Source organism: Nymphaea colorata, chromosome 9 (assembly GCF_008831285.2).
Source record: "Nymphaea colorata isolate Beijing-Zhang1983 chromosome 9, ASM883128v2, whole genome shotgun sequence".
In the NCBI taxonomy this organism is placed as follows: Eukaryota; Viridiplantae; Streptophyta; class Magnoliopsida; order Nymphaeales; family Nymphaeaceae; genus Nymphaea; species Nymphaea colorata.
Window position 1 is genome coordinate 13,320,956 of NC_045146.1, and position 19,453 is coordinate 13,340,408.

The 19,453-nt window shown below is 40.8% G+C and overlaps 3 protein-coding genes across 3 annotated transcripts; 2 read left to right on the forward strand and 1 right to left on the reverse strand.

Annotated features, from left to right (window-relative positions):
• The first annotated feature begins 1,234 nt into the window (after positions 1-1,234).
• LOC116261246 (40S ribosomal protein S6-like) lies at positions 1,235-5,660 on the forward strand. Its single transcript, XM_031639920.1, has 6 exons — positions 1,235-1,357; positions 1,465-1,529; positions 4,451-4,508; positions 4,602-4,710; positions 4,801-5,073; positions 5,236-5,660. Exons 1-6 carry the CDS (start codon positions 1,352-1,354, stop codon positions 5,472-5,474), a joined length of 750 nt encoding a protein of 249 aa, XP_031495780.1. The 5' UTR covers positions 1,235-1,351; the 3' UTR covers positions 5,475-5,660.
• A 1,043-nt stretch (positions 5,661-6,703) lies between these two features.
• Positions 6,704-11,621, forward strand: LOC116261490 (uncharacterized). The gene is made up of 5 exons (XM_031640272.2): positions 6,704-7,319; positions 7,410-7,479; positions 9,905-10,014; positions 10,809-10,923; positions 11,045-11,621. Exons 1-5 carry the CDS (start codon positions 7,253-7,255, stop codon positions 11,127-11,129), a joined length of 447 nt encoding a protein of 148 aa, XP_031496132.1. The 5' UTR covers positions 6,704-7,252; the 3' UTR covers positions 11,130-11,621.
• A 1,412-nt stretch (positions 11,622-13,033) lies between these two features.
• LOC116260594 (cytochrome P450 86B1) lies at positions 13,034-19,170 on the reverse strand. The gene is made up of 4 exons (XM_031639047.2): positions 18,674-19,170; positions 16,515-16,818; positions 14,614-15,258; positions 13,034-13,638 (listed from the first exon to the last, which is right to left on the reverse strand). The coding sequence occupies exons 1-4, from the start codon at positions 19,084-19,086 to the stop codon at positions 13,252-13,254; spliced, it is 1,749 nt and encodes a 582-aa protein (XP_031494907.2). The 5' UTR covers positions 19,087-19,170; the 3' UTR covers positions 13,034-13,251.
• Between the last annotated feature and the right edge of the window lie 283 nt (positions 19,171-19,453).

A 19,453-nucleotide genomic window follows, 5' to 3' on the forward strand; every position in this document is an offset into this window, starting at 1 on the left:
GGCTAAGCATGAATACTTCGTGGGCGACTCATAAATCATTCCAAGAATTAGGCTATATTCATGGAACATTAGTTATAGTATTCTATGAATATACCTAAATTTTGAAGACAAATTCATTAAAGACTTACAAAGTGTTTCTACTACCAAACGATCTCTAAGGAGCTGTTTGACAATTGAAATAGTTTGTTATGATTTCATAAATTTACACAAAATATTGGAATAGAATTATGAAACAGTAACAATCTAGTACTGCTACTGTTACCAAACGACTACTAAAACATACATTGGGCAAGATGGAGCAATTCATATGGTTGGACCTAGGACTCAAGTTCACGTTTCACTTGGAACCCATAGGTCCATGTGTGCCGCCTGTCACTTGTTTAAAATGATAGCATAGGATAGCCTATCAACCAGAATAAACTGCAAATTGCTTGTGCATGCACACATATATTGGTTGGACATATTGTTGTGAATATTTGTGTTGGTGTCATATTGTTGTGAATATTGGTGTTGGTGTCATACAATAGTTTTAAATGATACAACATTTATTTATTATACATACTTTGAATTTATATCTGACAATAATTATTTGATTAATGGCATCCATGGGATTCACCACATGAAAAAACATTTACTATATCAACATTTGATTACTAAGCATAATAATAATAATATATATATATATTTCTTCCAATTCAACTATTTGAACCCGGGTTCAAGGCAAGTAATTATTGATTTCCTAACCATTGACATCCTTAAAGGAGCGATGAGCGATGTGACGAGATGACTGATACAAGTTTTCCGGCGATCAAAAGTTTTGCTAACCCAAGTTTTCCGGTGTTCGCAGAGACACCGAAAAGAAAACGAATCACAGATGTAAAAGGTTTCGAATTTCGGTTTTGATCCATCGTTAACTTGTCTTTAATATCAATTCTCCCCATACGAGATTTGGACTCAAGTTCACTTGACTTTGTGAAACTTAATCCGGATCCAACGGGTCGCACATTTACATGTAGTTGGATCGGGTCCTGATCGAATATTGGAATGAAATTCGGATTCAGTCACGGAACTGCATTTGCAAAAGTAGGTCCAATTACTATCAGATCCTTGATGGAACCTACATGGGAGCGGACCCGATCCACTAAATAGTGGGGGACATTTTTGTCATTAGCTGTATACCCAGGGGTGAATGGAAAGATATCCGTGGTTTGCTCGTCGCTCGAACTATAAAAGCCAAAACCCTAGAATCTCTTCGCCCCACTTTCGCCATCGCACTGCTCGCGCTGCTCTATCTGGGAGGCGACGGCGTGACACTTCCCGCCATTGTGCTCGGTGGAGAAGTCGCCCGAAGATGAAGGTATTTTCTACTCCTTTCCCCTATGATCGAGGGCGGTACGCCGTCCACTCTTGCCGTATCTTCTTGCAGGAGTTCGGGTTTCTGATCTGGTGCTGTCTTGTTCGCAGTTCAACATCGCTAACCCTACTACCGGTTGCCAGAAGAAGCTGGAAATCGATGACGACCAGAAGCTGTGAGTCCTTTTGCCTTTTCTGTCTTGGCCTCTTCGCTCTCTTTCTCGATCTATATGAGGGCTATCGTGGTTGAGAACTCGTAGCCTGATCTGGACGTGTCTCTGGCTGATGAGCTTGAGTGAAGGCCCTATTCTTTACTTCGCATGCTGTGTTTATCGTGTTTATTATTGATATTTTTATGAAACATTGCTTTTGCCTTTCTTTCTCTCTCTCTCTCTCTCTCACCCTCCCCGCCGGACTCACGCACAGTTAACCACGTGCAGTGGCATTCACTTGTCTAGGTCTGTATTCGCACATTCATAAATGAAATCTTGTACATATTCCCATTGTAAGAACCATCATATGTGTAATGAATCTGAAGGAGTATTTTGAAGTTTATAGTATAGAGGATCGAGAAAAGGGCTTGAGCTAGATGACAGATTAAGTGCTTCTATGCTCCTATACTTTTCGGTACCACCACTACCCCAGAGTTCCCTAAACCTGCATCCATGTTCTTCCCTTCCTTATCACCTTTTATCAGGGTTGTAGTTGTGGACAATAATGCTAAGCTTTTTTGTCTCTGCCATTGCCACTTTCTTAATTGATTAGTCAGGTTAAATATTGAAATATGATAACAATGCGATGATTCTCTAAACATGGTCATTTATGGTGATAATTAATCAACTGATTATTCAGGTCATCTTTCATTTTTGTTGTAATATTATCAATTCAATGACTTCATATTAACATCGTTATATCCACAATAACCATGTTTTCTTTTTTAAATATTTGGACGTGATAACCTTTTCCTCAAAATATAATTTTTATTAAGGATAGTGATATCCCTCATTGCTGAGGGAATTCTAATGGTGGTTGAAATTGCACGAAAAGCTTTTTCAGGCAGTTAGTTTTTTTGAGTAAAGGTTGTATTTTCATTATTTTCAGTCTGTACTTTGTAGAGTTATACCCTGACCTAGCTGTGTCCGAATTTGATAGTTCGACAAACTTTAGGTGCAAAGTGTTATGGAATTCTTCCTAAGGATATTGGTCTTCATCAATGAAAATGTCCTAATTCTTGGCAGGCTGCTTTAGATGTGTGCTTGCTGTAAATATGGACTGAAAGTGAAACTCCATTTTTTGGGGTTATGGTGGTCTTTAGGTGGGTATGTAATCAGCAATGATGCCCATAAAGTACTATCATACATGTCAGGAACTTAGGATACATGCTGGACTTGAGTATGGTTATGGGAGAGGTTGCATATAAGCTATCATCTTCCTATCTTCATGCAGTGAGACTGGTGAAACCTTTTGCCTGGATTTTTTTCTCAAAGCTATTGAAGGTCAAATCATGGGACCCTTCTGATTTTATTTCAAATTTATTTTTTCTGTTTGTCCTTGTGAGATTGGAGTAGGTTCAAGTAGCAAGACTTGGGTGTGGGTCTGACACCATTTGCTTTCCTTTTCCATTGAATTATTGATAGAACCATAGCTTGTTAATTTTGTTGTTTTGGATAATTTTATTAATTTATTTTTTGTGGACAATGTTATATCCTCACGACATTTGCACCCATGATTTTCTGAATGCTGTGCTTTGCACATATGCTTTTCTGAAAAATGCTGTCCTCTCACCTCGCACCTGTTTGACATGGTTTAGGGTTTTCTACTTTTATTTGGAAATCCTTAAAAGTATGCTTTTTCTTTTTGGCATTTGGATTTGGAGAAGCCATTTATGTAGCATCTTCCCCAAGATTCTTCATAGTTCTGAAAGTTTTAATAATCAGAATGTTTGGTAGCTTTGTATTTGTTCTGTAATTGTCTAGTGGTTCTCCTTGTCAAGAAAGTGCGATGGAAGTATTCTATCGGGATCTATAGGACTAATATTTTGCTGAGTCCTGTAATTTACCTTTGTCTCACTTGGTTCCCTAGGTTTTGTTGATGCAGAAGTTGTTTACAGATGTTGAAGCTAGCAAACCCTTAAACAGCAGTTTCTCAGCACATGAATTGAGGAACTTTATAGCTGCTTTGCAATATAAATTGTTCATTGTCAGATATTTTTAATGAGATTACTAGTTTGGAGCATATATATTGGTTCTGTATAAATAGGTCATGTACTTATCCAGACAGACGTGCACTTGACATGCTTTTCTGGCAGCATCATTTGGATGACCCTGAAACCCAGTTAGTAATAGTAACATTTTTCCATTGACAAAACTCATGTTTCTACACTTGGTTGGATTTTATTGCAGACTGGTGGTTAAGTAAAGCCAAGTTTGGCATGACATAGCCATGAGCCTGGTTTTGGAAAAGCTGGTACTCCCACCTTTTTCATAACACTAAACTGTGAGTTTGGGAGGGGCTTGAAATATTTGGCTCTCCCTTGAACTGTAGGGTGAGCCGTTTTGTTTAGCCATTCTCAAATGACAAGAAGCTTCTTTGAGTGTAGAGGAAATGTATCTTGTGAATCTGACCAAACCCAACTTTTAAAGAAGGCGTGGGGTATACCTTCTTACCACCACCCAACATCCTCTCTCATGAAATGAAGGTCTCTTGTCCTTCCCTTGCTATTGCTCAGGTGGTGAATTGAGTGCAGCTTGTGGGAGGATTTGATTGAAAGCCTGTAGGGGAAGATACTTGAATGGAACTGTCTATGTCGGTTGGCATCCTCTGTTTCTGATGGCACATGGGAGTCGTCCTTAAATCCCTTTTTTCATATTATAAATAGTAATATACATCTGCAAGTGCTTGATTTGTTGTATAAATCTGCAGCCAGGCATTCATGTGTTGGATGACAGGCATTCATGTGTTGGATGATGCTTACGTTTCATAGTGCACATGCTTCGGGCACTTGTTCTTAGAACTCTTTATTTGATGCAGGTGTTACCTTGTTTTAATTTCTTTCTGCATGTTCTAATTTTTTTATATGAAATTTATCAACATTCAGTCGGGCATTCTTTGACAAGAGGATCTCCCAAGAAGTTAGTGGAGATGCTTTGGGTGAGGTATGATTTACGCCAATCATCATGCCCAGCTTTTTTTCTTTCTTTTTCTGTGTTAAATGAAAAGCATTAAGCTCAAAATTGTTGTATCTGCAGGAGTTCAAGGGTTACGTGTTCAAGATCACAGGTGGATGTGACAAGCAGGGTTTCCCCATGAAGCAGGGAGTGTTGACTCCTGGGCGTGTCCGCTTGTTGCTGCACAGGGGTAGGGGGTCGTGATTAATGATTTTGTGTTTATGCATTATTATTATTCTTCGTTGTGTGCAAATGCTGACTGAGGCTTGTCCATTCAAAGGAACACCTTGCTTCCGTGGATATGGCAGACGTGATGGTGAGCGCAGGAGGAAATCTGTGCGTGGCTGCATTGTCAGCCCTGACCTGTCTGTTCTGAACTTGGTCATTGTGAAAAAAGGTGAAAATGACCTTCCTGGTTTGACTGACACGGAGAAGCCTAGAATGAGGGGTCCAAAGAGGGCATCAAAGATCAGGAAGCTCTTCAATCTGTCCAAGGAAGATGATGTGCGTAAATATGTCAACACATACAGAAGAACATTTACATCAAAAACAGGTACATCCCCTATGCCTGCTGATTTATGTTGCGATTGCTTGTGTTGAGACTCAACCTTGATCCTCTCCTGCCTTACATCAACCGTCCAACAGATCCCTGAGTTTCTCATGCATGGATATGATAAGACGGCTATCTGATTGGAGTTTTATGGTTACTTTGCAGGCAAGAAATGCAGCAAGGCTCCAAAGATACAAAGGCTGGTGACGCCTCTGACTCTCCAGAGGAAGCGTGCAAGGATTGCGGAAAAGAAGAGGAGGATTGTGAAGGCTAAGGCTGAGGCTGCTGAGTATCAGAAACTGCTGGCGTCGAGGCTGAAGGAGCAGCGTGAACGCAGAAGTGAGAGCTTGGCAAAGAAGAGGTCCAGGCTTTCTGCGGCTTCCAAGCCTTCAGTTGCTGCTTAAGCTGCATCTTTTTCCAGAGGATTTTGTTTGGTTTAGGTTTTGTTATTTAGAGATTAAACTCTTTGCAATATGATGATATTGAGGTGATATTTTTTCCCAATTTTGTGTCTGAGACCATTAAATCCAGCTTTTGACTTCAAATATTCGGTGTCTATGTGATGACCCGACCCCCCTTTCGTGTTTAAATTTTCCTGGTGGTTGTGTGTGTTAATTTTTTGTCTATCCGGTTTCGACAATATTTTGGGCTTGGGCAATATCTGCTTTCATCGGTTGTTGCAGTTCATATGATTTTGGTCCTTGGTCGTTTGTGAATTGATCAGGTCGGCAGCCCTTACCATGAGTCATAGTTCGCCAGTGAAAAAGAGATAAATCGCAGATTGAATTTAAATTGGTTTAAAGTTTCAGTGGAGCATGATCCGTTCATGGATTTTTTTGGTGGAGGCCAATTGAAATGTTGCCTTTCCTCAAGAAACGAGCTCACAATTGAAGCACTACATGCTTACGAACAAAGTGGAGAACAGGAAGTTGTACTGAGTTTTATATCGTATTCTTTTGCCGAGATGAACTCGGCATGCATAGTTTAAGGATCAGCCATTTTGATTTTTCATTGTAAGGCATAAAAGTTCATATGGTAAAAAGTTATGAAATCTTGTTCCCACATAGAATAGTTCAGGAGTTCACTACTATCCTGTCGCAGACTCGCAGATGAGTTCCACAAGAAAGAAAAAAAGACTTGTATGAATTTCGACTATATGATGTATAATAACTTACTATATACCAAAAGCATCAATCCCGAATGGATGGCATTCAAAGCTTTCTTGTCATGCCACATCTGAAAGCAAAATTGAGATGAATCCATTCACATGGGCCATGTAGAATCTCTCGGAGCAAGGACAAAAACTGGTACATTTGTAAAGCCTTGATTGAGTTAATTTGAGTTCACATTTTCCCGTGGACCCTAATCTGAGCATGGAACATAAAGGGATAGAAGCAAGTGATTAGAGGCACAACACAGCTATAGAATTCACGAAGTTAGATCCGAAGCTGATCTGAAGTCTGCATTTTGTGAGACCCATTCATTGTATACGCAAACAGTAAATAGCTATGTTCGGACTTTGGATCCTCAGCAGGGACCTGCAATATGGGATTCGAGTAAACAAACATGAGTTTCTAGTAAAGATATTAAAGACCAAAAAAGGTCTCAAGACCAACTCATAATGAGCGGGATGCATGACTTGGGGTACGTCATTTGGCGCGAGCTTTTACGCGAAAGTTCGGCTAATTTATTTCAGCAGTCTGGTTTGGCTGAGATCTTCGTGCGAAATAGGATTCTTCCTTCCTCTCTCTCCCCCCGCCGTGCTTCTTCCCCCACTGACCGGCCACAATCTGCCGCCTCGACTTGCGTCGCCTTCGTTTTTTTTTCTTCCTTCTTTGGTTTCCCATCCTCTTTTGCAAGACCCATCTCTGCTCTGCTCTGCTCTCTCTCTCTCTCTTGAATCGTACCTCCTTTGGCTCAAGCGCGAAGGCGGACGTTACCGGGACTCGTGTTGTGTCTCTCTCCCCACGGTAATAAGCTTGCATTTACTTAACAGTGGGGTATCAAGTATAAGAAAGAAAGCAAGCAAGCAAGGAGGCGTTGGAGATTGTGGAAATGTTGGTTTTAAGTAACATTTGGTTGTCTCACTCGGTTGATGCAAGTGCGATGTGATGGTGTCCTAGGGCGGGGCGAGTGTTCTGTGGTGTTTATTCTGTTGGCGATTTTCTTTGGGTGAGGTGAAATGGTGGACTGGGTGCATCTGCACCGTCTCTGGGAGAAATGGGCTTCCAATACAATTGGCTCTTCTGGTATAGTTATTCTCTTTTCCTTTGATTTCTCTGCCCTCCGATTTGATTAACTTTTCAACTTCTGCCTTTGTCGACTCTCTCATGCTTTAGGCAAGCCATTGAAAGCAGCTTTGCTTCTCAACCATGATCAAAAGTTGCCATCCCGTTATTTACCCGTTATGTAAGAATCTTATTCCTGCTTTCTTTGGTTTCTTTCTGTCTCTAATTGATGTTTAGTGTCTCACTGGCCTTCCATTTCCAATCAATTTTAAATTCTTACTGTGACAACCGCTTGTTATTTTTTTCTTAATGAAGACCTCGTTTAGCTTCAAGTTTATTTTCTGTTTCTTGGACAACTAGGAATTTGGTTGTTTGGTTCAATACAGTTCGACGTTTGGCGTTTTTCTAATGCTAGGGAACGAATGTTGAACATGTGATAGAGCTTTACCCGTATGAAAGGATATTTGGTCTTAAGAGCGACAATGCAAGTCGTTTACGTTCCCAAATATTGCGAACCTACATTTCCCAAATATGGTGTGCATGATCTATGTGTGATTAGCAAGAATGAGTTTGTCCTGTATTCCTTTTCTGCCTTGCGCTTGAACAGATAAAAGCCTAAGAATCATTTTGGCGTGTATCCAGAAAGGGTAGCGGACACATATTGTCCCAGCATCTCGTTGACTCTGCAAAATCATTAATGAGATGCATAGTTGATAAAAGAATGGCGGTTAACATTGGGGAGCCACGAGCCTTTCAGGGCGTCATCCTTTGTATGGCGTTGAGGGAAGCGATCTCTTTACACTCTGAAGATTAGCTTTTTATTTCCATGAGCATGGAAAAACCAAGGGGGACAGAATTACTGAAATCAATAACTATGTAGATAGGTGGTGGAAAATATTTTAAATGAAGGCAATCTCTCTGATGCTATTGTGCTTAAGGTGAACACAGTACACCACATATGCACACCAATAGAATTCTTGCGGTAGCTTTCTGTCACCCACCTTTTAAAAAAAATTATTTATTTTTTAGTTAGATATCGTCAAGAAAAAGATAGACACAAGAGCATATCGGTTTTTCTATAATTATTGTACTTTGACAAAAAGCCACAAGTCCATTATCTGGTAACTGATGTGATGGTAGGGCTTGCATTCTTCGAAGACTCTTTAAATTCACTGTGGCATTGCACTTGTAGGACAAGTTGCTTTATAATTGTTCTCTTTGAATGATAAAGAATCATGGCTTAAGCTTGCTGATAATTAAGTTATAGCTTAAAATTTGCTAGAATGATGTGAAACTCTTACATAGATTCACGCCTGTTCGTTTTGGTTGACATATGAAACCCTTATGGCTGGGTTGAGCTGCCAATATTGCACCCTAAGCATGTAAAGCCTATCTTTCTAAGTACCACTACTCATAGGGGATGTTGGAATCCTAATATTTATATTATTTGTTAACCATGTGTTTTTGCTGCTGTGTAGACCATGTTTCTCTATTTTAAAACTTCTGATCACACATTCTGGGGTAATTCAGAGCCCAGAATACATCACGAAGAGGCAAATTGAATGGCACCATGACTTGTGCTGACCAATGATGCGATACTTCTCCCTCCTCCATAAGTACTGAAGCCTCAGACATAGCATAACTTGTTGACACTTTCAGTGCTGCTTGAATCAAGCAAGTTGTAATACTCTGCCTTATTCTGTCATGTTGGCCCTGAACTATCTCAAAATTTATGTTTGTCTTGCATTGGAATTCTAGCAAATGTAATGGTGGTAGAGCTGTCGCAAGGTCGAAAAATTTCCTTAAAGCCAGTCTGTTTCTTCTAATGACCTTTCCAAAGTGAGGTTCAGATAAGCGAAGCTTTCAATGAGTTATGGGGATTGATGCCTAATGATTGCGTCTGAAAAATGTACAAGTGGATCACTAAGGCATTACAAGTGAAAATAGGTGCTATCTGACATTTGTACCTATGAATGAATGACGTTGGCACTTATGATGACATAGCCTCCTCTAGGGGATGTTGACCTTTCCTTTTACCTAGACATATATTATAAGCAATGAAAGGAAATTCGTCTGCCATCACTTGGTTCAGGGCATGGTATATGGTACATTAAGGCACATTGCTGTTAGTAAAATGCCTGTAGTTTCTCAATCCTTAGTCTTTTCTCTCAGGGGATTCTGTTCTTTTTCCTTCTCTGGATGCTTTCACTTTTTCATATATTTTCTTCATTTTTTTTTATCTATGACAAAGTTTAGAATTTTAGGTCTCATATTCTTCGAAAATAGAATTACCTCCATGTGCCTCTTGCTCCTGACTCATTGGTATTTCAAACATGCTTATGTTTTGTGATTTGGATTCCCTTGGTTTCTTATGGATTCACTTATCATATTTATCATTATTTGCGAGCCTAGTTTCATGGAAAAGAAATGCAGTGAATTGTTAGTGACTTCTATCCAGAAAATTTGTTGTTAGTGTGTGTATGTTTTCCTTTTCCTTTTGATCACATCCCTTGGCTATTTGATAACGTTCCTTGACTATGAAGTTGATTGCATTATTTGGATTCAATGCTTAAAAGTTGTTTTAATGTGTTGACTTATTCTGACAGAGCAGAGCAATATGGAATGAAAATGAGACCAGATGAGATGCGCCCTTTCCTTGACTTTGTCAAACGGGACAACCTTCAGATGGAGTGCTTTTTCATAGGAGCAAATGAGTGTGAGCCCAAAAGCTTTTGATAATTTATACCTATAATGGCTAAGAATGTATGGTCACATTCAGGTATTCCACATGGCATGTGACTGTACATAACAATTGGCAGAAGCCCAGTTCGGTTATGTGAAACACAGCAGCTTTCTTCTGGATGCTTGTCCTGATTTTATCGTATGGGCATATTTATAATGGTAGCCCTGCAGAATTCCTTGTTAATTTGCTCAATTGTCTTAACCATTTGAAAGCACACTATCCCAGTGTGCCTGACTCAACAAAGGTGGTGCAGTTAAATCTGACTTTGGTAGAATTGCTTCCAACAGAAACTAGGCTGGCTCCTACGTAGGCTCCATCAAATGCTACTACTCTGCTTGCTTTCCCATTCGTTTTTTATCGTCATTTCTTCTAGCTTTTCATGATGAAGTTGTCATATGAATTTGCCCATTTCGTATGTGAACCTTTGAGGTTCCAAATTCACTGGACATCACGTGTGGGATGCTCCTGAGAAAAACCTGTGATAGATGTGGGTCAGATAAAGTTTATAATCTGAAGGCTTGGTGACAGTGATTCCCCTTTCATGTTAGGGGAGAAGAAAATTATGGCATGTGGAGTGACTTAAATTGTAGATGTCTGAGAGGCCTTGCATCAGCTATTCTTGGACAAAGCAATGAGTACCTTTTGGGTGAATACAATATAGCTAAAATATCTGTTACAGCTCGTTCAGCTGTTCTCGTTTTAATTTGTTCTCTCGTTGTTTAAAGAATTGCTACTGTGAGTTGTTGACGGCTGTGGATGATGTACAGACTTGGTCACATCAATGCATGAGAATTGGTTCTGCATGAGGTGCATAAATACATCTAAGCCTACTGGCGAAGGGGCTATTGTTATGAAGACTGCTTCATTCATTTTGATTGCAATGTAAGACTCTTTCTCTCTCTCTATACTATTGTCCAACATTATTTAGGATCTTGTTTTTGATGTCTAGTATTTATATGATATGTGATGTCTGTGTTTTTGCATATTTCAAAACCACTTCTAGGTATGATGGTTCCATCAGTGCAGCTTCTCAGGCAATGGCAGCTGTTGATCAATTTGTTTGGCAGCTGAGTCGAAGAAACCTCTGATGCATGGCTTTCTTTGGCCATACATTCCAGAGCCAGAATTTCCTGTATATACTGCAACCGGTATAGGCACCAAGGGAGATTCATCACATGGCAAATGAAGTTCCAGACTGCACTTTTATGGAGCTTCAGCGACTAGATTTTTCATGTTGCTGTCCTTGTTCTTGGGTTATTCACTAAGCATGGAGGTTGATGCATTAGCAATTGTTGCAGGTGTTTGAACCAGCATAAACCAGGCGCTTGTGCACCAAAGGTGCAAATATTTTCTCCAGCTTTTTCTTATTCTCTTCTCACGACTAGCTTTTGTATAGTCACCAAGTGAATGACAACACCAAGCATGTACCTGCTCTTTTGAGGTTGATGTCTTCGGTTCCAGTCTTCCGGCATCTTGCAACTTGGTACGCAGATGTGGTGAAGCCTGAATTCTGAAGGTCGCAGACGGTTGTTTTTCATTGTCATTAGTTGGAACATGCAGACGGTTGTTTTTCATTGTCATTAGTTGGAACATGTGGCTCTACTGGCTGGTTGTCTTTTGCAGTAAAGCTCGTTAAGGTGTATCTCCTAACCTATGGTTTTACACCTGTTACTCCTGTTTGTGAAGCGCAGTGGGGGGTGGCATTTCGAGGCACTGAAATCAGGTTTATATCCTAAGATGGTATTTCGAGGCAGCAAAATCAGGCTTCATATCCTAAGGTTGCGTTTGATGGCTCCAGATCTTAGATTAGGGGTTGATTTTTGACGTTGGGCATATTTGAGGTTTTGAAAACAGACCCGTTTGATAAGCTTTTTAGAAAAAAGGGATTTCTCTTGTCGCCTCTCGCTCAATTTCTCTCATCTTCACCCTTATCCAAGTGATAGAGATCGATTGGCGACGATAGAAATTGACTGGCCACGGAGATTGGTCGGCTGGTGTCTGGATTGGCCGTCGGAGGTGGGTCTCTTTCTCCCGTTCCCCCTCCCTCCCTCCCTCCCTCCCTTTCTCTCTCTCCCTCTCCCTCCCCGCTTCCCTCTCTCGGTTTCCCTTTTTGAAATCAGCACTGTGGCCGATGGTTTCCAAAGGGCCATGAAACCCTCGGCATCTAATTTGATGAAACCATGATTCATCTTTTGTGAAACCCTGTGTAGTGCCGAGAGTTTCAAAAAATCTGAAACCCTGTGTCGGGCCAAGGGTTTCAGAGAAAATTTGAAATCTGATTTCAGACTTCTCTGGAACCCTTTGTAGTGCCGAGGGCTTCAACATCTCCGACCTCTCTCTTAAACTTATTTCCTGACACGATCGTCTTGTTAGAAATCACGTTTTTCTTGACGGTTCTTTGGTGGAGAGAAAGGGCCATGGCAGACGCTGATGATGGCGGGAGACCTTCAGCCACAGCCTCGCGAATGTGAGATCTGTGCAAGAGATCGGAGATCTCTAACCTATTTCGTGGATTTGAAATCTGATTCCCAGTTTGTTTTACATTATAGATCTTCTAAGCAAATCTGATCTCTTCTGATCTTACATCTGAGGTAATCAAAGCATGGCCTAAGGGGGTTAACGGTGGGGTGGGGGATTCGGCGTTCTGCAGCTTCGTGGCAGTGAGGTGAGTTCACGTTTCACTAAAAATTTCTAACAAGACAACATAATCCCTAGTTCACGTTTCACTAAAAAATTCTAGCAAGACAACATAATCCCTGGATAAGGGGATTGGAATTTGGCCAGCCCCAAAAACGTGAATGATGATCTGGTCATAGCAGGAAAGAGATAAAGAACGAAGCGTGAGAAGAAAGTAGAGAATGGCTAATCCGCATAAAAGCGATAGATCAACTCTGTTGAGTAAATAGATGATAAAGCGACAGAAAAATGCTGTAAGTATATAAGGTGGATTCCACCCTAATAAAAATACAACTTCTGCACCCAACGGCTCACTTTAGATAGGTAAAACATCAACACTGGTGCCGAGGAAAGGACAAATACAAAAGGAACATGATTAGATAGAAAAACATCACCCGAGTAAAAAAAGCACGCAAAAGAAGAACAAAGAACATGATTATATTTATATATAGTTGAGGGTTGTGACGAGAGCATCTCGTTGTAACCAGGCACAAAATTTAAGCTTTTGACGCATAACTGCAAGTGGCTCGGTTCTCATGGTACCATTTTATATGCTTCCCTCTTGTGAAGAACAACTTTCAGACCATGTTTCATGTAAATGGTCAAGGCGAGCTTTGGCAAGACTGGATGTCCCGGGACAATTTGTACGTGGAACCGGGATATGATATTAGCAGCTATCAGCTTCATTTGGAAGTAAGAGAAATCCTTCCCAAGACAAAGCCGGGGGCCGCCATTAAAGGCAGGAAACTTGTAAGCCGGTTCGCTCGTAAACTGGCCATCTTGGATCCATCTCTCTGGTTTGAACTGCCTACAGTCTTTGCCCCATATGCTCTCCATCCTCCCCATTGCATATGCGCAATATAAAACTTTGGTCCCTTTCTTCAGGGAAGTACCGTCTGGAAAGACCTCATCTTCAATGACCTGCCAAGAGTGAAAGGGTCGTTCTTGAAGATTACTAATTAATTACAGATCCTCAAATCAAACATAGAAGAACATGGAAGCACTTCGCCGAAAGGAAACATTGGGCATCTACACATTGAATGTCATATGAAAACATATAAATTTTCCCATCTAAACGAATGCTTGCGTATGTTGGTCATCATACAACCCATATAAATAGGCCGTGTTGTGCATTCACAGCACTAACGTACGCATTTATTAGATTCCATCAGTTACAGCCACAGATCAGCAGAGTCGACGCCATTTTTTTTCAAATTCCTTCAAAGCCAACAGACTTTGTGACTCCCACTCACTTATTGACACTTCTGTTCCCTTACTGTGAGTGACGTAACGCAGGTGCATAAGTGTTAGTGTTTATCAATGGGCCTGTGTGTGAAGCTAGTTATCTAAATGGGAGGGTGTAATGACTAAAATGCTCTTGATTAAGTAAAAGAAGAAGCTTTTTTAAAAGGACAAAAGGGTTATGAAAAAGTTGAAAATTTGAAATGTATATTTCTTCATAAAAATTTCTAAAACATCCTAACCCCTCATTTTTTTCTCAAATGTACATTTGGTGGTGTGCACGCAACTGGACAACTTGTGAGGGGCTCCCCACTTGGTTTTCTTACCTAAGAAAGAAAGACTCTTCATTCTTGCTTCAAAGGGCATAACATAGCTGGTGTGTAAACAATGCATCATTTACATTGATTCTTAAAATTATACATCGCATTTTTATTTTTATGAAAGCAAATATATGTGAGCTCAACTACAATAACGGCGGTAGATCAACTTTTTCCAACTTGTCTAATAAATTTCTTGTGGTATTATTAAAGGGGAGCCTAGGACATAGGTGCACTAAATTAAGAGATCGCCAGGCACTAATTTGTGATATGGATGACAAGCCTGGCTCGTTTTGAAAAAAGCTCGAAGAGGAAGAGAAGAGTGTTAAGCACTTACTTCCTTATGATCGATGGAGACGGGAGGATACAGCCTCAGCGTCTCTGTGATGGCCGCATGCAGGTAATGCATCTTCCTCACATCCTCCACTCCTACTACCTGACCGCCCACCTCATCCTCCTCCCTGCCGAACGAAGAACGCCTCTCCCCGACTACCCAATGAATCTCCGCCACTATCCTCTCCTCGACCGCCGGGTTCTGGCCCAGCAACCAGAAGAACCATGATAGCGCCACCGAGGACGTGTCCCGCCCGGCCAGGATGAAGCTGATGCACATGTCCCTTAGAAACTCGTCCGAGTGAGGCTGGCCGTCTTCATCTCTGGCTCTCATGAAGATGCTGACGAGGTCCGTTCTTTCGGCGCCCTCTCCCCGGGAAAGTTCCTTCTTCCTTGCAGCTATGACGCCGGCGACAAACTCCTGGACCTGCCGGACCGACCGCCTCAACCTCCTCTCCGGCCCGAGGTCGAAGAACCGCATCATCTTCCAGACTGCTGTTGGCATGAGGAACCGGAGAGTGGACATCTCCGTGGCGTCCTCGAAGGACCTGGAGAAGGGGATCGCCGGCAAGCTCGGCTTTAGGCTGCCCAGGTCGACGCTGAGGGCCATCATGCAGACGTTGTCCAACGTCAAGCGGAGCAGGACGTCCTGCATTCGTGAAACGCAAACGGGCCGGGATGTTACACGCGTCTGGACCCAAAATTTGTCCGTCGCCGTCGGATCTAAAACCCAACGCGCATTCGACGTTACCTACTTGAACCGGATTCTAAGTTGCATGTGCACTACTCAGGCTCGAACCTGTTCTTAGCCTAATTTAGTTGGCAGGCTGGATTGAAGATCAGATTTAAGAATTTTTGAAGTAATTATAGAAGAAATATCCATTTTAAAAAGTACCCGTTCATCAGTACTTCTCAATAATAGAATGACATAGATAAGTCCGCTAATTTCTAGTAAGAAATGCTTTCGTTCAATAATAATCTCATTCACTTTTCAGTCACTAAAATTTCCAAATCCATCACCTCATTTTAGTCAAATTTATTCGTTTTCCCCATTTCGGTTCAAGAAGCTATGATCTTGATGATGAATCTTATTCTTAGTTCACGAATAGTTTATATGCAAATAAAAGGTAAATATTACCACTGTAAGAAACTTTTTTGTTTTAAAGATAATTGATTCGATATTCTAGTGATGATTTTGGAGATCTAAAGTTAGATGTATTGGTTAGAACACAAGGCAGTAGAAATGATAGAAGAATTAATTTCTCTCTTTCTCTCTCTTTCTCTCTCTCACACACATACACACATATATATATATACATATAAAATTGAATGACGTCTTCAGATTTTTAAACTTATCTAGACATCTAACAGAGCAGTTGGATCTAACAGAACAAAGAAAAAAACAAAAAAAAGATGGTATCTTCCTAATATAGTAATAGTTTGAATCTTTTTTATTTTTATTTTTCTTTCAACCATTCAGACTTTGGTTCCCATTAAATGGTTAGGTGAATATTGATAACCAAAGTTAGTGACATCACATTCATGAATACTGTTGATTCATCATAATAAACAATTTAAAAATAAATAATGAAAAAAATATGATGAACATTTTGTTTTATAATATTAGTTCACAACAGGCTTTTATCATTCTTTGTCTCTCGGCTGCCCATATAAAGGAGATGGCCTGACTAAATTTAAATAGTCACCGACTCTTGTCACCTTTCTTTTTATTTTCATACAGAAATGCATTTAATTTCGTGCCGCATTGAGACGTGTGCCGTCAAAGGTCGGAGCCAATCGGCTGGGAATCAACTTTTATATATATAAATATGTAAAAAGAAGTTGAGAGACAAAATCCTGCTGTCTGGGCAAGGCACTGCCATGCCTTAAATAGGCAGGAGGTACCTGGAGGTCGAAGGCGACATCGTTGTTGGCGTAAGCATCCAGCAAAGGGAGGAGGCGCGAGCTGAAGAGGTCGCCGACAATGGAGGCAGTGATCTTCCGGAAGTTGGCGGAGTGAAAGGCCATGCTGACGGTCTTCTTCTGGCTGCGCCAGAGGGCGCCGTCGGCGTTGAAGATGCCGTCGCCGAGGAAATCCCGGAGCACGTCACGGAAATAGTCGCCCTTGGGGAAGCTAGAAAACCTGGTCTTCAGCAGGTACTCCACGTTCCGCGGGTCCCCCGTAATCACGCAGTTCAGATTTGTAAACCTGTTGCCAACAATAGAAAACGCCACCCACTTGGTCAGATTCACATCCCCTCCATTAAGATTGTCGGGACCCAAAAGTTCTAAAACTGAGGATGATAATTAACGAAGCCTTTCTGTGAGTGGGGTTTCTTATCGTCCGGTAGAAAACTGAAGCTTCATTCTTGTTGGTTGGTTCACCACACCATAGCTTCCAGCTTGACCATGGCCAACCCCATCTGCGTGCGGGTGGACACAAACACTTGCAGAATTTTGATAAAAGGAGCAGCCATTGATCTCGGTGCTCCAGTCTGAAGCTGGTTATATGCAATGGCCGGTGCACTTAGAATACTTGTGGTTGCTCAAAAGGGTTCTCCTTTATTATAAGAATAAAAAACAAGGCAGTGAAAAAAGTTAAAAGTTTGAAAAAGACATTTCTTAAAAAAATACTTCACCTCTTTTTTTTTTGGGTGGTGACCTTCAATATCAATAGCCATTCAAAAAAATTCTAATTTCTCATTCTTTCATTAGTTCCTTCCATGAAAAGTTCATAAAAAGGCTTAATTTTGAGGTGACATGACCTTCAAGATCAGATTGAAAGAAGTGCTTTATGAAAAATCTGATAAGTTAATGCCAACTATAAGATTGAAAGGAATGGGAGTGTGCTTATAAACAGTGATGAGCTAATATAGGATAAAATGGTATGAACTTTTTCTCTGCTGTATATATACGCAGTTGGATCCCTATTTAATAAGCTACTCATGTTTTATATAATTTAGTACGTGCATGAGGGGTGCTATTGTTGTTTTCCAATGAATCTTGTGTTTTGTCTAGTTCGAAATAGAAGAGCTATAGTGTGGCCATGGATTATTGAGGACTCTTTGTCATTCTCAACCACATAAATCCTTGTGTTCTTGTGTTTTCTTCCTTTTTTGTTGGATCTTGACTGTAAAATGGTCTCGTCCTAAACATACTCGAGATAGATTAGCACAAACATAAATTTTTAAAACAAACTCGCAAGAATTCTCTACTGCCATGGATTTTTAGCGATTATGATACTTCATTGATGGACCAAGTATACGATTGGTCAGGCAATATAACATTTAGTGATTAAGATACTTCATTGATGGGGGAGTTGGAGAAGGGGTGAGAGAGAGCTAGAAAAAAATGAGGGAGCAAAAAGGTTCTCTCTCTCTCTCTCTGTGTGTGTGTGTGTAATCTACTAAAGAAACAAAAAAATGTAATAAGCATATTGTTACGTCCTCCTTAAGATCATATTATTAATTAATTTATTAATCGCAAAAGTAAATGAAAAAAAAATCACATTTAACTCCAAAAATTCGATTAAAATATCAAACTCTTCTGTCAAAATCATTCAGACAAAAGCGAAGTCAATAACAAGCGATAATGAACCCATCTTGTGCTTAATTTTTTTGGGTAACCATGTTAAACTAACTAGCTGTTTCGCTCGCGTGTTTTCGTCACAAGCTTACATATATTTCGATGAAAATAAATAAAGTACCTAAGATTTTGATATTACTCCTAGTTCTGCCATACTTGAAAAAAAGTGGCGAAACCAATTTTTTTCCCTCCACGCCTGATGCTTTGTAATGCATGCTTTGGCTTATGCAAGTTGGTCGTCATAAGTTTTGAACTCCAACTCTTTACATGACAGGCGGACTATCTTTTCCTCACGAATACAATTATATATATATATGTAAGAGAAGGAAGAGATTAGGCGTTGAGAGAGGTGAAATTATAGTGAAGTTCAGACATACATAGTTAAGAAACAACAGATATCAAAAAGCAACCACTTGAATTAGGAGAAATGAATAAACAAAAAACGCAGAAAAAAGGGATGGATGCATGCATATATATACCATGGGCCGTTAAAGGTGAAGGTTCCTCCCCGCCTGATGATCACGTCGGAGACCCACTCATAAACATCCCCTCGCAATCCAAGGATCAGGGAAGGGAGCATTCCAAGCAGGGGCCAGGCCGGCAAGCCACGCAGCTTCTGCTGCTGCTTGAGGGAGTAGCGGAAGAGTACCAGGAAGGCAAGAAAGGCCAGAAGCAGCTCAACGAAGCCCACATCAAGAAGCGGGTGGCGGCAAGGCGGCAAGAGCGGACTGGAAACTTGCACGGCCGCCTCCGGCTCTGCCACCATTGACAGGGTAAGGTTAGCAGCGGATGATTCCAATACTGCCATTCTTATGGTGGTGGTGGCAGTCCGGAACGGATGGCTGCCTTGACAGAGGAAGGGGATGCTGCACGCTGCGATGGACGTATGCATCTCAGATCGGAGTCTTATAGGAAAGTCTCACCTTGGCTCTGCCATTTGCCGGCGGCACAGAGTTACAGAGTACGTCGACTCACATGGAACTGTCATGTCCGTTCCCACCAAACAAGAAAAGCTAAGGAGTTTCAATTCTCAAGAGGCGCCTCAAGTTTTTATCATCAGCGACGTTCAGCTAACGAGGGAAACAAAGAAATAACTGCGGCTGAGCAATAATGCTTTGTGTTTTCTTCCTTGTCAGTGTGCAATAGTTGCTTCCTCAAAGAAATGCAAAAAAAAAAGTTCATGCTTGTGAATTTTTCCCTAAAAATTTTTCTTGTAATCAAATAGTATTGCCGCTTGGCTCAATAAGTTACCATTTCCT